This window comes from Chiloscyllium plagiosum, chromosome 3, assembly GCF_004010195.1.
Source record: "Chiloscyllium plagiosum isolate BGI_BamShark_2017 chromosome 3, ASM401019v2, whole genome shotgun sequence".
In the NCBI taxonomy this organism is placed as follows: Eukaryota; Metazoa; Chordata; class Chondrichthyes; order Orectolobiformes; family Hemiscylliidae; genus Chiloscyllium; species Chiloscyllium plagiosum.
The window spans coordinates 36,735,537-36,752,405 of NC_057712.1; the positions used below are offsets into that span (position 1 = coordinate 36,735,537).

Below are 16,869 nucleotides of genomic sequence, written 5' to 3' on the forward strand. Positions count from 1 at the left end.
ACTAACTGTATTTCTGCACAATTCTATGAAATCACCTCAAACAATTACATGCATCAAAAACTGATTATTTCTTCAGATTTAATTTATTATTACAAAATGTAGCAATAATGTTGGATACATGAAGTGTGCATACATTTTTATTAACTTCTTATCACACTAAAATGCCTCCTGGTCATTTATTGCCTCTTGAACAGGAAATAGATGGCAAATATCCTCCCAGTCCATTTATTATGAATTACATTGGCTTGGTAGTTCAGCTGGAGAATTTACTTCTTTATATACATAGTTTAATTAAACAAGTGCATTAAAAACATAGAATTTGGAGGTATGTTCTCACTTTATGAAAAAAAACCACAGTAACATCGCTATTTTTATGCAGTTTATCTGCACAAACAGAAGAGCATTGGTTTGTATTTAAGAGTGATAGATTGTTACAGATCCAATGGATTTCAAATTAATTTAGTAATTTTGAAGCACTGTAGAACTGCTTCCATCATAATCTCAGTTGCTGGAGTCTCAAATGATTGCAAAATCACTGTCTTTCTTTTGAGACATGAAGTATTACATATTTTCTGGCATGAATGAAAAATTATGGTCCAATTTCTGCTCTTTAGTAGAATATATTTTCAACCACACTTGCAAATTAAGCATGTGATAGTTTATTCATTGAATTTATTATTGCACGAATCCGTGGCACTAAACCATATTTCAATCCAGGTTAAAACAAATCAAATCTACTGACATAATAAAATAATAGAAATTCTGAGCTTTTGCCATAACTAAAGAATGAAAATCTATATATAATTAATTTTACTTACGTAGCAAAGACCAGTTTCTTAAGTACATAACAATCAAATCTGAACTGAGTTACTCCACCAAGGCATGCTAGTTTTTATTGTTTCATATAATGCATCTATTATGCCTTTAAATAAACGAATCTCACAACAAAAGCAAGAATGAATACTTGTTAGCATTCCATAAATATTACGAAACACAATATTCAAATAAACAAATAGGAATAGTAAGACAGACCTTTTGGAGCTTTCTGTTCTTGAACAGGCATCTTCCAGACAAGAGGGAGAAGAGACAGGAGTAGAGTAAGCAATTCCTCTCTGCAGGTTAATTCCTATCAAAAGACAGTAACCAATGACACGACTTGAGCAATTAGATAATATCCAAAGTGAGCTTCCAATCACTTGTCTGAAAGTTTTCCAAATCAGCCTGGAATCAGAAGCAATGACTCAAGCATATCAACCAATCTAAATATGCAGTTGGCATTTCACACTTCTGTGAATACTAATAATAACAATGCAGTTCAAACCTCTCAAATTAAAAGAATTCCTCACTATGAAGTGAAAAGAGACATCAAGTGAAAATTAAAAATAAACAATACGTGTGCTGAAAGCAAGGTTAAATATGAAACATAACGAAGTGGCTATTTTTGGATTTCCACGCTCGGCTGCTACGGAGGCTAATAACAGTGTGTTAAATACTTATCCATTCATAGGTTACAACTAAGAATGCCATTTGGCCTATAATTTCTGTGCCAGCTCTTTGCAACGGCAATTCAGTTAAACTACTTCTCAACTTTCCTTGTAGGCCTACAATTTTTGTTTATCCAATTCACTTTGTAATGCCCCCTGTTGTATCTGCCACCTTCACATAACAGTATGTTTCAGATCCTCAATCCATAAAGAAGTTTCTTCTCAGTTTCCTTTGCTTCGTTTGTCAATGATCATTACTCAGTGTTATCTAGTACTGAGCCCTTCCACCAATGGGAACAGCTTCTCTCTAACAGCTTTAATCTTTTGGTTTGATATATGACTTTGTGGGCAGCATGGTGGCTCAGTGGTTAGCACTGCTGCCTCACAGTGCCAGAGACCCGTGTTCAATTCCCGACTCAGGCGACTGACTGTGGGGAGTTTGCACATTCTCCCATTGTCTGCGTGGGTTTACTCCGGGTGCTCCGGTTTCCTCCCACAGTCCAAAGATGTGCAGGTCAGGTGAATTGGCCATGCTAAATTGCCTGTAGTGTTAGGTAAAGGGGTAAATATAGGGGAATGGGTGTGTTGCACTTCGGCGGGTCGGTGTGGACTTGTTGGGCCAAAGGGCCTGTTTCCACACTGTAAGTAATCTAATGACTCAAACTTCTCTTTCCTAAGGACAAAAACAGTTTCTCCAATCTATTCAATGAAGACCACATTACTAAAACTATTCTCATAAACTTATTGTTTATGGTCTCTATAATCTTCACATCCTACCCAAAGCAGGATAACCAGAATTGGATACAATACTCGAGTTGAGGCTGAAAGAGTGTATTAGAAAGGCTGATTATAAAACATTTGCTTTGGTACTGCATGGATAGTATTTTACAAGCCACCAATGGCTAGAAAGTGGAAAGGAGATGACCTTGGAGTTGCAGTGAGAAAGAGAGACTCACCGGATTCTTGTAGAGAGAAGAGGAGAACTTCTTCAAGGTAGGCATCCTTGCAAGAGGATTCACAGTAAGGTTAAAATCAACTAGGCAAAAGTGAGGACTGAGATACTGGAAATCAGACTCTAGATCAGAGTGGTGCTGGAAAAGCACAGCACGTCAGGCAGCATCAGAGGAGCAGGAAAATCGACGTTTCTCCTACTCCTCGGATGCTGCCTGACGTGCTGTGCTTTACCTGCACCACTCTAATTTCCAGCATCTGCAGTCCTCACTTTTGCCTAGAAAATAGAAAGGTAGACCTTAAATTAAAGTCAAAAAGTATGGCACTGGAAAAGCACAGCAGGCAGCATCCAAGGAGCAGGAGCGTCAACATTTCGGGCATTAGCCTGATAAAAGCCTTATGCCCAAAACGCCGTCGGTCCAGTTCCTCGGACACTGCCTGACCTGCTGTGCTTTCCCAGCACCACACTCTTCGACTCTGATCTCCAGCATCTGCTGTCCTCACTTTCTCCTAAATTAAAGTGCCATGCCAATAGCAACATAACTGACACTGTTTTATCTGGTGCATGCCTCCACAATTTTGAGCTGCTGTGAAGATGCTGGGGGGTTTTACACCTATAAATGAGCAATTAATACCTAATTAAGGGCATCACCCTGTCATTGCTCCAATATAAATGAGTGTTGATAAAATAACCTGAACACATGTTTTATGTTAATAAATGCATAAACTACAAAAAAAAGCATCGGGAGAGGCCTCCACACACAATGTGGCCAGACAGGTTTAACCCTACATACAGTCCATCCCATTTCAATGGGAATCTACTCCACCAAGGTCCTGCTTGTTTCTCACCATCACCTTGTAATTGGGGCCTGTCACTCAGTGCTGATTGTATCTCCAATTACCCAAATGTCCTGGAACCTGGCTGAGCAAACCCTCCTTGGCCTACCTGCACCATCAGCAGTGGCCACCATTCCCACCTGGTGCCACTGCTATGGAGAGAGCTGTCAGTCAATGTTTGCCCAGTGCTGGTTGCAATGGAGACGGGGTCCACGTCAAATCCTGTTCAAAGCAAGGTGTCAACTTTTAAAAGACGGAGGGTAAAAGAGTTTTGCCCCATTACCTGCAAATCATTAAGACTGCCTGACCTAGATAGTCTCAACTTTGAGAGTGCGCCCTAAAGGAGGAGACAGGAAAATAGTGGTTGCACTGAATACCGGAGGAAAAAGGCATTACTTTCAGTCAGCCAACATGAGGGATACTTATTGGAGCTCATCCTCTGGTTGAAGAAATAAGATCCACAGAAATTTAAGGATGCAAGGCAGTATGGCCACAAACCAGTTCAAGGATTCCCAAAAGACTGAGGGAAACAATTTTCATCATTGAACATTATGACTTAGCGAGATGGGAATGACTGTTGGAAACTATGAGTAACTTTAGACTGCAACTGTAAGGACTGTAGTTCTGCTGAAAATGTGATGCAATGAATAAATGTAGCATCGGGTACTCAGTCTCAATTAGTAAAAGGAGGATACCTTTTAGTAGTTTAATATATTAGTGGCCTGCTAAGTTTATTTAATTGTAGCTTTATTTTGTTTATTACAGTATAAATCTTAAAATGGAACATCTTGTCATCTTATTTGAGTGGGAATTAGATTGTAGGTCTCCACAGGAATCACTGCACCACTTTCTCAACCAACCACATCTTCAACTGTTTATGCAGAGGGAACTGTATTCCTGCATCCTTTATACACTTGGGCCTATAATATGAATTGAATTTGGCATGACGGCAAATACCCTTGCCAACTTTTATAGGTGCGCCAGAGAGCATTCTGCCTGGATGTATCACTACCTGGTATGGCAACTGTACCATTCAAGATCGGAGATGGTTACAGAGAGTGGTGAACTCGGCCCAGACAATCACAAAGGCCAACCTTCCATCTATAGAATCCATCTACCAGGTCCGCTGTCAAGGAAAGGCGCCAGGATTCTCAAAGATCCATCCATCCCACCCTGGCATTTTTCTTTTTACAATCTCTACCATTGGGGAGAAGGTACAGAAGCATGAACACACACCGCCGGTTTTGAAACAGTTTCTACGTTACTGTTGTTAGACTACTAAATGAACTCAATCAGTATTCTAACAGTACCTGTGCTTTTGTTATCGCCACTGTTTACCTATTATTTACTTATCTATGCTAGTTAACTATATGATCTGCCTGCATTGCTCACAAAGCAAAGCTTTCCACTGTGCCTCGGTACACATGGCAATAAACTCAATTCATCAAATGCCTTTTGGAAGTCCACATACACCACTTCATCTGCATATCTGTAGATTCTGGAACAGTTCTGACACATTGGAGGCTGGTAAATTAAACTCCCCTAATTAAAAAGGAGAGAGGAGAGCTACATCAGTAATAGGGAAAATACTACAGACTATTATAAAAGAATTAATAACAGGACACTTGCATCCCATGGAATTACACACGGTCAACATAGATTTTAGAGAGGTATTTGACAAACTTACTGAAGTGTGTTTTAGAAGGCCCTAACTATAAGAATAGATAAGGAGAAACCAGTGGACATAATTCATTTGGATTTGCAGACAGCCTTTGATAACATCTCACATAAAAGAATGTGGTGCAGAATCAAAGCATGTAAGAATACTAGCACGGATTGGGAATTGATTAGCAGACTGGAATCAAAGACAAAGAATTAATGGATCTTTTTCCAAGAGGAAGGCAGTGAAAAGTAGAGGACCAAACGGATTAGTCCTTCGGTTCCAGCTATTCAGAATATGTAATAATTTCAATGAGGGAATCAAATAAAATATTTGAGTTTGTTGGTGAACAAACCTAGAGGGGATTGTTAGTGATTAGGAGAATGTAAAGAGACTTCAAGGCAATTTAGACAACTAGGGAGTGATCTAATGCATGATGGATGCAGAATAATATGGATAAGTGTGGTGCTGTCTACTTCATCAGTAAATACAGATAGCAGAATATTATTTAAATGGTGATATTTTGGGAAATACTGAGGGTGATGTTGTATCAGTCGCTGAAAGCAAGTATACACGTGCAGCAGGCAGTTAGAAAGATAAATGACATGCTGACCTCCATTACAAGTGAGCTGAAGTACAGGATCAAGGAAGTCTGACTGTATCTGTGCAATGCCTTTGTGAGAACACAACTGGAGAACTGTGTACAGTTTTGGTCTCTTTACTCAAAAAAACATTTATTTGCCATAAAAGGGGTGCAACAGAAGCTCACCAACTGATTCCTGGGCTGCCAGATTTGTTGCTTGGAGAGAGATTGGAGTTGACTGGGCCTGTATTCCCCATAGTTTAAGGAATGAGGTGTGATCTTATTGTAACATATAAAAGTCTGTGGGGGCAGGACAAGCTGAATGTAGGTAAAATGATTCCCATGGCCAGTGGGTCTCGAACAAAAGGATCAGAGTCTTAGGTTACATGGTTGGCCACTTCAGACTGAGATGGGAAGAAGGTTCTTCACTCAGGTGAACCTTGGATTCCGTTACCACAGAAAACCGTGGAAGCCAAGTGACTGAACATACTTTAGCAATCTATTTCTTTCTTGAGGCTACAGTGTCAAGTGTTATGTGAAGCATATAGGAGTATGGCATTGAGATAGAAGAGCAGCCACGATCAAGTATTTGGTTCCCCATGGGAGACTGATTAGCAAGGTTAGATCTCATGGAATACAGGGAGAACTAGCCATTTGGATACAGAACTGGCTCAAAGTTAGAAGACAGAGGGTGGTGGTTGAGGGTTGTTTTTCAGACTGGAGGCCTGCGACTAGTGGAGTACCACAAGGATTGGTATTGGGCCCTCTACTTTTTGTCATTTATATAAATGATTTGGATGTGAGCATAAGAGGTACAGTTAGTAAGTTTGCAGATGACACCAAAATTGGAGGTGTAGTGGATTACAACAGGATCTGGACCAGATGGGCCAATGGGCTGAGAAGTGCAGATGGAGTTTAATTCAGATAAATGCAAGGTGCTGCATTTTGGGAAAGCAAATCTTAGCAGGACTTATACACTTAATGGTAAGGTCACAGGGAGTGTGGCTGAACAAAGAGACCTTGGAGTGCAGGTTCATAGCTCCTTGAAAGTGGAGTCGCAGTTAGATAGGATAGTCAAGAAAGTGTTTGGTATCTATTCCTTTATGGGTCAGAGTATTGAATACAGGAGTTGGGAGGTCATGTTGCAGCTGTACAGGACATTGGTTAGGCCACTGTTGGAATATTGCATGCAATTCTGGTCTCCTTACTATTGAAAAGATGTTGTGAAACTTGGAAGGGTTCAGAAAAGATTTACAAGGATGTTGCCAGGGTTGGAGGATCTAAGCTACAGGGAGAGGCTGAACAGGCTGGGGCTGTTTTCCCTGGAGTGTCAGAGTCTGAGGGGTAACGTTATAGAGGTTTACAAAATTATGAGGGGCATGGATAGAGTAAATAGGCAGTCTATTCCCTGGGGTCAGGGAGTCCAGAACTAGAGGGCATAGGTTTAGGGTGAGAGGGGAAAGATATAAAAGAGGTCTAAGGGGCAACTCTTTCACGCAGAGGGTAATACGTATATGGAATGGGCTGCCAGGGGAAGTGGTGGAGGCTGGTATAATTGCAACATTTAAGAGGCATTTGGATGGGTATATGAATAGGAAGGGTTTGGAGGAATATGGTCCGGGTGCTGGCAGGTGGGACTAGACTGGGTTGGGATATCTGGTCGCCATGGACGGGTTGGACAGAAGGGTCTGTTTCCATGCTGTACATCTCTATGACTCTATAAGTAGGCTCAGTGAGCTGACTGGTCTACTCTTGCTCATATTTTCTATGGTTTTCTAGTTCCAAAGTCCTCATTAAACAACTCTTTACATTTTCAAATATATTCTAACAAGTTAGTCAGACATATGGGCCAGACCAAACCCCCTCAAAGTATTCAGAAGACAGTCTAGACTAACTTCTTTTTTAAAAAAGGGGGGGGCAGGGTGGCTCAGTGGTTAGCACTGCTGCCTCACAGCACCAGGGACCCAGCTTCGATTCCAGCCTCAGGCGACTATCTGTGTCGAATTTACACATTCTCCCAGTGTCCGCATGGGTTTCCTCCGGGTGCTTCGGTTTCCTCCCATAATCCAAAGATGTGCAGGTTAGGTGAATGGGCCATGCTAAATTGCCCATGGCGTTCAGGGATGTAGAGGTTAGGTGCATGAGTCAGGGGTAAATGTAGGGAATGGTTCTGGGTGGGATACTCTTCGGCCCAACAAGTCCACACTGACCCTCCGAAGGGCCTGTTTACACACAGTAGGGATTCTAACTCTTTTTGTTATTTTGAAGGTAAATTTAAGGTGTTGCATTCTAGATGCAATTCAACTGGTCAAAATACTAGCTTGAAAGCAAAACACACTTTATTGTTGTGTTTTAAATATAGTACAAGAAAGGAAAGAAGGAATTGGAATAACTTAACTCTACTGGAAAACTTAACAGAATAATAGATACAGTAACCATTACTAATTAACTGTTCCAACATAGTAACATCCCATAATCACACTCTTGGTAAAAGGCAAATCAAGAAAACAGACCGTCTCACATGCAACTCCAGCAGCTCAGGGAGAGGAAAAAAGCGTCAAGATAAAACTCTTAGTGAATGTCGCAGCCAGGAGAGATTTACTGCAGCTTCCAACTTTGAGGTTCCTCAAATACAGCAATGGGCATTAAGGGTGCTAGTTTTCTCGCTGCCTGATGTTTTCCAATTACCTGACATGTATGACATGTCCAAAATTCAATCATATCCTTACACAGTCCAGGCAATTAAAAATGTTTTTGTATTTAGGCTCGAGTTTTCCTTACTCCCAAACAATCACCTACTGGTAATTCATGTGCTAGCCACAGCAATACTTTTCTATGACTAACTGATCTAATACAACTTTAGGAACTTCAACCACCTGATAGTCTTCAATTCCTCATCAAGACTTGTTTTTAAGATAGTAACATTCTGGGATATATCTAGATTCTTTTTAATAGAATTTTAACATAACTTGCTTTAGTTTTTCATTTTTCTGTTGTAATTCAGTTAACTTCTCATAACTAAAGATATTCATTTTGTTCTTTACCTGTTGTTTTTTTTCCAACCATTTGATCAAACAATCTCAGACAAATAAACTTCAACTTCCTTTTCTTTATTCTTTGATTTCTCCTCCTGCTTCAACCTGAGCCTTTGTGACCTTAGAGAATCAGGAAAAATCCAAGGACATACTTTCTGTAATACCTGAGTTGCCAGATTTTCCACTGGCTTTTCAACCACAGAAGGCATTACTCCTATTTGTGATGCAGCTACATCATTACCAAAGACAAATTGTATTCCTGGAACTGAGAATTTTGCCATTACTACTACCACAACTTCAATTTTCACCGGACTCTCCAACCTCACTTTACATAATGGAACACTTTTTCTCACCATGAATTCCACACATTACCATCTTTTCTGGCAATACTCCTTCTGAATTACATCTGTCATCTCTCACCAAAGACTGACTTGCTCCCATACCCCTCAAAATCTTAATTTCTTTACCTGCTCCTCCTGGCATACATGAGTATCTCTCACTCTTGCAAGAGATCTGGCACTTTTATCTCATCCAATCCCTGATCATGTTGTACATTCTGTTGCTGCATTTTAGATTCCACCGTGCCTTCCTTTACTACTTGATGTATTTTCCCATATCAGTCTTCCCAGTGCTTCTTCTATACCGCCACTGCAACTTCGTGGCCTACTTTATTGCAGTGATAAACACCTGATTTTTAAAAAATCATTCCCCTTACTGTGTTTCCTTTTTATTCTGTGGTAAACTTTCTTTATTATCTTCAATGAAATCTCCTTTGCCCTTTCACCTTTTTCTCTTTTTCTCACTCTGTATTCTTCACAGACTGAAAGTGATGTCGGAAGGGAAACTTTGATTTATGAAACAACTCAATCATCGGTCATTTCCGCTGCTAATCTTGCAGATCTAACTCTCTGCTCTTCTACGAGATCTCATTACTTCAGGAAGTGAATTTTTGCTCTCTAACAGCATCATATGTTTGATATATTTTCAATACTCTTAACCACCTTTCAAAATTACTTTATTTGATCCTTTCAAACTCAATGTGCGTTTGACCAGGGTCCCTCCTTAGGATTCCTGAAACATTCTCTGTAGGCTTCTGCTACTAAAATTGTTAGCATGTGATGAAATGTATACTACAGTAAGAAAGTATCTTGGGATCAGAAGATATAGAATCCAATGAGTGGAGGTAATAAATAACAAGGGGAGTAGTAGACTACAGGCCCCATCCCCAACAGTATCTCGTCTGCAGGACCAAGAATGATGGCATATTAAGAAAAGGAGATAATGATGGCAAATTAAGAAAAGGCAGCACATTAATCACGGGTGAACTTAATCTTCATATAGATTTAGTTAAGAATCACATAACACTAGGTTATAGTCCAACAGGTTTATTTGGAAGCACTAGCTTTCGGAGCATTGCTCCTTCATCAGTTAGTTGTGGGACAAGAGGATTGGGAGTGGCAGAGGTTGCCATGACAAGGAATTCAGGTCAGCTTCCTAGAACAATATAGTGTGGATCCAACCATGGATCAGGCTATTTTGGATCTGGTGAGGTGTAATGAGGCAGGTTTAATAAATTATGTCACAAAATAAAATCTCTCAGAGGAAACAGAGATTGTAAAATGGTAGAATTTGGCATTCAAATGAGGGGGAGGAATTTGGGTCAGAAACAGCGGTAGTAAGCTTACATAAGTCATTACAAAGTAATGAAGGTACAGCTAGCTGAGTGGTCTGGGAAAGGAATTTAGTTGTAAATTCAGTTGAGGAAAAATGGCAGACATTTAAGAAAATAGTTCATAGCTCACCGCAGAAAATATATTCCAGTGAGAGCAGGATTCCAGGAAAGGGATAAGCTAGCTGTAGTTAACCAGGGAAGTTAAAGATAGCATGAAATTGAAAGAAAGAAAACAGTGCTTTAAGGACTCATCCCTAATTGACTGTGAATTAAGTCACTTGCTAGGGCCATTTCATAGGGCAATTAAGAGGCAACATTATTGCTGTGGAACTAACAGTGCCATGTAGGCTAGACCAGATAAGAATCACATTTCCTTCACTGAAGGACATTAGTAAATAAGATGGGTTTTTACATCATTGTCAATGTTTAAATGGTTTCCATTAGGCTCGTTTATAACTATAGATTTTTCATTGATTCAAATTTCACCATCGTCTATGGTGGGATTCAAACCAGTGTTCCCTAAGCATAAGCTTGGGTCTTTGGATTACTAGCTGAGTAACAATGCACTATGTCATTACTCAAATGGCTGTGGTTGAAGGTCAGTCACCTTCGCTGAGGACATCACTGCACGGGTTCTTCACGGTCATAATCTAGGCCCAACATCTTTAACTGCTTCATCAATGACCTTCTCTCCATCAATAAGGTGATAAGTAGAGATGTTTGGTGATAATCCAATAATATTTAGTATCATTTATGGCTCCTCAGATAGTGAAGTAGTCATGCCCATTTGCAAATAGTCATGGACATTGCCCATGCTTAGGCTAACATTTGCACCACACAACTGCCAGGTAATGATCATCTCCAACAGAATAGAATCTCACCATTGCCCTTGGACACTGAACGGCATTACGACTGATGAGTCTCCTATTAATGATATCTTAGGGGGTTATCATGAGAAGATACTGAACATATTAATGGACTAAACATATTAATACTGTAGCAAGAGCAGGTGGTCAGATTTAGGCATCCTGCAGCAACTAACTCACCTCCTGACTGCCCAAAGCCTGTTCTTCATTTACAAAGCAAAGGTTCGTAGTGTGGTACCCCTTACATGTTTAGATAGGTGCAGTTCCAACTTGACACCACGCAGGACAAAGCAGCCCACTTGACTTTGGGTGTGGTGTTAGTCACTCCCTCCACCACTAAGGTACAGTATCAACAGTATATGCTAGCGGAAAAACTCACCAAGATTCCTTAGACAGCACCTTCCAAACCGACAGCACCTTCCAAACTGACAACTACAACATGGAGAAGGGCAATAGATACATGGAAGTACCACCATCTCCAAGTTCTTCTCCAGACATGATCCTTCACTGTCACTATGTCAAAATTCTGGAAATCCCTCCCTAACAGTGTTGTGGGAAGACATACACCAACTGACAGAAAACAGCACACTACCATTTTCTCAAGGGCAATTAGGAATAGGCAATGAAGACCATATTTTCTTTATGAAAAATATCACTGAGAAGTGACAACCAATGTCAGGTGATTCAGGAAACAGTGAGGAAGAAAATACCTTTTTGAAGATTTAGGATACTGCAAAACAAGAGATTACCTGTTCCACCAAAAAAAGGCACTCTCCAAGAAAGAAACCCAAGGGAATAAAAGTTGTCCAGTCACTGCAAATAAACTAATCAGGAATGACATCCTTTATGATGGAGACCAAGAGATTAAAAGGTCCTCCTGTTTTAAAGGGACCTACAGACCTCAGACTATCAGGAAAAGAATCAAAGACATCAGTTTTTAATCCAGTATAACACCAGTCTTCTAAGTCAAAAGAAAACACATTGTAATGTGATCTTGAAACCTCCAAATCTGCTGATTGTAAAATCATTTTTTGGGGGTAGAGGTGTAGCAGTGGATGTAGTGGTAAATTAAATAAAGCACACAAATCTACACACTAATAATGAGGAAAAAGCATGGAGGGAGATGTTTGTATGAGACTAAAAGGGTTAATATTGAGGAATGTCATAAGCATTACCCACTGTGTCACATGTACTTGTGAGCAGAACAGCTTAGGATTGCAGAGGAGCAAGACCTAACATTCAGATCTTTCTCAGTCTGTATACCAACGTCTACCATATCAATGTAACTTGTTACTAGTTATTCACATGCAATAAATTACTATCTTCAATTCAGGAGCCTCTTCTAATAAGGCAAATGAGTGGATTTCCTCAATCACACAAGATCAAGCGGCCTGTATATTATTACATTTAAAGAGTATGACAGTAGCAAATCTAGCAGATGGTGAGTGCACACGCACCATGTATGGTTACATGTTAAAATTAAAAAGGAATAGTTTAAAATTCTTGGAGTATTTTCCAAAAGACATGAGTTTTGTGCAGGTCTCATCGTTAGTTATGTTACTAGAGTTCACAATTGCTATACTGGTGGACTCAAAAAGTACAAATTTACAGCTATAAAATGTCACAAGGTTACTGCCTCCAGTTCTTAAGAAACAAGTATTGCTGCTTTTGACTGGCAGAATGCATGTAAAGAATAAATACAGAAGCCAATACAGCTGCTTTACTGTTTTCCAAATAGGATGCTGGGGCTTAAATGTGGTGGTTGTCGTCAGGGGGTGGGTACTCTTCCGTACAATTACGAAAATGCAGATGGGGAGGGGGTACTCACCCATACAATTACGAAAATTCACTTTTTGATCATCTCAGGATTGGGTATTGACACCTCCTTAGACTAGAATATGTCCTTTTGCTCTTTCAAAACAATGTGAGAGTTTGAATCCATAGATTGCATCAGAAGACTTTGCAGGTTACATCATGCAGCATCTTAATGTCAGAGAGTCACAGATGTCTTCAACACAGAAAAAAGTCCTTTGGTTCAGAGTCTGAGCCCAACAAAAACAACCACCTTACTATTCCAATCTCATTTTCTGACACTTGGCATTTGTTAAAGTTTTACTTCCATTAATATTCCAATACATATTTTAGCAATTAGAAATATGATATGTCTTTATCAGTACGACTGTATTCTTGATCCATTCAGAGCACTCCATTCCCCAGAACCAACAATGCTATTTTCTCATTCTGCTGGAAATCAAAAAAATTCTCTTGAACATAATTCAGGAGCTTTTCCTCTCCTCTGTTCCTTACTCTAGCATTCTTAATTATCCGAAAATATCCTGAAGTCAGCCATTAACATCATTCTTTAGTCATTGCACTTTTCTGTAATTATCCTTGTAAACACATTCCTCTATATTCTTCCCCACCGGTTGTTGGCCTGTAGAATACCAAAATTATGTAATGGCAGCTCTATTCAATTTAAACTCTTAGTGATTCAGTCTTTGACCAATCATCTCTTTCTGACAGTTTATTAGTTTTACTAATCATTCAAGGAGGAGAAAGTGAGGTCTGCAGATGCTGGAGATCAAAGTTGAAACTTTATTGCTGGAACAGCACAGCAGGTCAGGCAGCATCCAGGGAACAGGAGATTCGACGTTTCGGGCACAGGCCCTTCTTCAGGAATGAGCAGAGAGTGTTCAGCAGGAGAACGCAGGGGATGAACTTGGACTTCACCAGTTTCTTCATCCCCCCTCCCCCCACCTTGTCTCAGCTGAATCCCTCCAGCCCGGCACCGCCTTCCTGACCTGCAGTCTTCTTGTTGACCTCTCCGCCTCCATCCTACTCCGACCTATCACCCTCACCTTGACCTCTTTCCACCTATCACATTTCCAACTCCCCTCCTCCAAGTCCCTCCTCCCTACCTTTTATCTTCTCCTGCTGAACACTCTCTGCTCATTCCTGAAGAAGGGCCTGTGCCCGAAACGTCGAATCTCCTGTTCCCTGGATGCTGCCTGACCTGCTGTGCTGTTCCAGCAATAAAGTTTCAACTTTAATCATTCAAGGACACAAACAACAAAACCAAATAAGATTTGAAAAATTACTGTGGCAAGGAATTATGTAATTACAGAACTTCTTTCTGATCTGTAATTAAATTAATATCCTTCCAGGCCATTTCAGACAGACTATTCTTCAACTGGACAGTGACATTAGTTTTCCCTTTGTTACCTTTTATTCCATTAAGACTGCGAAGCAAATCATTTATATAAAAAAAATCACCAAAGGAACCTCAGCATTTCAGAATTTATTACATTCGCTGCATGCATTGAAGGAATTAAATCCACAGCAGAACACAGTTTCATTGGATTATGTGCATGCAATGCAGAGTGAAGAACTATGGCAGGACTTTCCAAATTTGGGGTCAGAACTCAGAGCCGTTTGGGGTCATAAGCTAAGATTTTGGAGTTGCAAGATCCAATGCAAGAACGGCCATCACAGAGCTCTGACCAAGTTACAACAACCATCCTCCTGTTCCAACAGGTCTTCACTCAGTTCTGAATAAGGATTGTGACAATTTTCAAGATTCAAAATGGAGCTAGAGAGAGAAAACAAAAACAAATTGCTGAAGAAATCAGGTCTGCTGAGTTTCTCAAGCAATTTCTGTTTTTGTGTCAGATCTTTAGTATCTCTAATTCTTCGTTTTATTCATGAGAGAAAACATTTGGGAAGCACTAGACTATGGCATATTTCACAAACCCATTTTCTATAAAACCCTATTTTAACTCACCATAATCTTTTCAAGGGCAATTAGGAATGGATGACAAGTTGCCTTTACCAGAGTCAGCATCCCATGAACAAATGTATGCATTAAAAAATTAATCTAAAATCTCAAAGTAGCACTATAACACAGTATGCCATTAAAATTCAAGCATTATACATCAACACATATAAAATATGTAAAAATGACTTTTAAATGCTTTGCTTTCCATATTCTACAGTGACAGAAAATTCAGTGAATCACTACTTCCGCCATAACAAAGTTAAAAATCACACAACACCAGGTTATAATCCAACAGGTTTACTGGAAGCACTAGCTTTCGGAGCGCTGCTCCTTCGTTGGGTGGTTGCGGATGAAAGAGCGGCGCTCCAAAAGTTAGTGCTTCCAATTAAACCTATTGGACTATAACCTGGTGTTGTGTGATTTTTAACTTTGTACACCCTAATCCAACACGGGCATCTCCAAATCATGTCCGCCATAACACTTCCCCCAACCTGCTTTCCCCCGTTCATTCTCACCACTTGCATTCCGACTCTCACATTTAACCTCCATACATCTTATCCCTATCCAGTCCACATTCGCTCATGCGTTCCCATCCTACTATATACCCTACTCACTTCTCTCCATTCCACTACTTATGGGGTGTAGGTTTGCTCGCTGAGCTGTAGGTTTGATATCCAGAAGTTTCGTTACCTGGCCAGGTAACATCATCATGGCGACCTCCAAGTGAAGCAAAGCTGTTGTCTCCTGCTTTCTATTTATATGTTTGTCCTGGATGGGGTCCTGGGGTTTGTGGTGATGTCATTTCCTGTTCATTTTCTGAAGGGTTGATAGATGGTATCTAGATCTGTGTGTTTGTTTATGGCGTTGTGGTTGGAGTGCCAGGCCTCTAGGAATTCTCTGGCATGTCTTTGCTTAGCCTGTCCCAGTCGAAATGGTGGGTTTTTTTCCCCTCAGTGTGTAGCTACGAGGGAGAGAGGGTCGTGTCTTTTTGTGGCTAGCTGGTGTTCGTGTATCCTGGTGGCTAAGTTTCTTCCTGTTTGTCCTATGTAGTGTTTCTGGCAGTCCTTGCATGGAATTTGTCCATGGGATGTACTGGGTCTTTTGAGTTTGTTAGTTTTTGTTTGAGAGAGTTGGTGGGCTTGTGTGCTACTAGGAATCCGAAGGGTCTTAGTAGTCTGGCTGACATTTCTGAAACTTCTTTGATGTATGGTAAGTTAACAACAAAGATGATATATAAAAGTTAGAATCATTTTCTGATCTTTAGAAATATTCAAGTTTTTATCTAGAATTCTCAACCTCAAAGGGGAAGCTCATTCTTTGAGCGCGTTTAAGGTATAGATTGATAAATTTCTGATTACCAATAGCATACAGGGGATGGGATGGGTAAAAAATGTTGAAGTATTTAATTAGCTGTGATCATATTGAATGGGGAGGGCCGTGGGCTCGAGAGGTTTAATGGCCAACTCTGGTTCCTATGTTTTTATGAAATATTGATTTATTCGGGGGATAAAAAGCCAGATTTCAAACTCCGTGCTTCAGCTCCGCGCCATGCCCCCAACTCTTCTCTCCCCTAATTCCTCTCTTCCCTCCAATCCCCAACCTGCAACCGGCCCAGCAGCACATCACGGTTCCCAAAGTACCTACTCTTCTACCTGCAGCACCATCTCCTCCCTGAAGTCAATGGCAACTGCAGTTCCTCAACATACCTGCCAGGAATTGGGAGCACATCCTAATCTAATAAGAGTCCAGTAGGCAAAGGCACAAAACAGCCAAGGTAGAGGCAGTGCAAAGCAACAATTTCTGCCAAGAGCAGGATTGGTCGGGACTAGCCAAACTGGAAACTCCCACCTGGGCTGCAGCCAGAGTGATGGCCTGCAGTTTGGTCAGTACCAAGTTACTTGACTAGTAACTGGAGAAGATGATTTAGCTGTCCTGCAGCCAATGGAAGCATCCAAGGAGACAGTCTGGTTCTGTAGTCTGCACACAATAGCAGTGCTACTGGGAGC

The 16,869-nt window shown here is 40.5% G+C and overlaps 1 protein-coding gene across 2 annotated transcripts in view; it reads right to left on the reverse strand.

The window, feature by feature from the left end:
- Positions 1–16,869, reverse strand: part of lyst (lysosomal trafficking regulator) — a 357,679-nt gene that overhangs the window by 233,218 nt on the left and 107,592 nt on the right. For both annotated transcript variants that reach the window (XM_043680023.1, XM_043680014.1), the window contains exon 4: positions 1,033–1,126. In XM_043680023.1, coding sequence (XP_043535958.1) covers positions 1,033–1,126 — 94 coding nt within the window. The remainder of the gene's footprint in view (positions 1–1,032; positions 1,127–16,869) is intronic.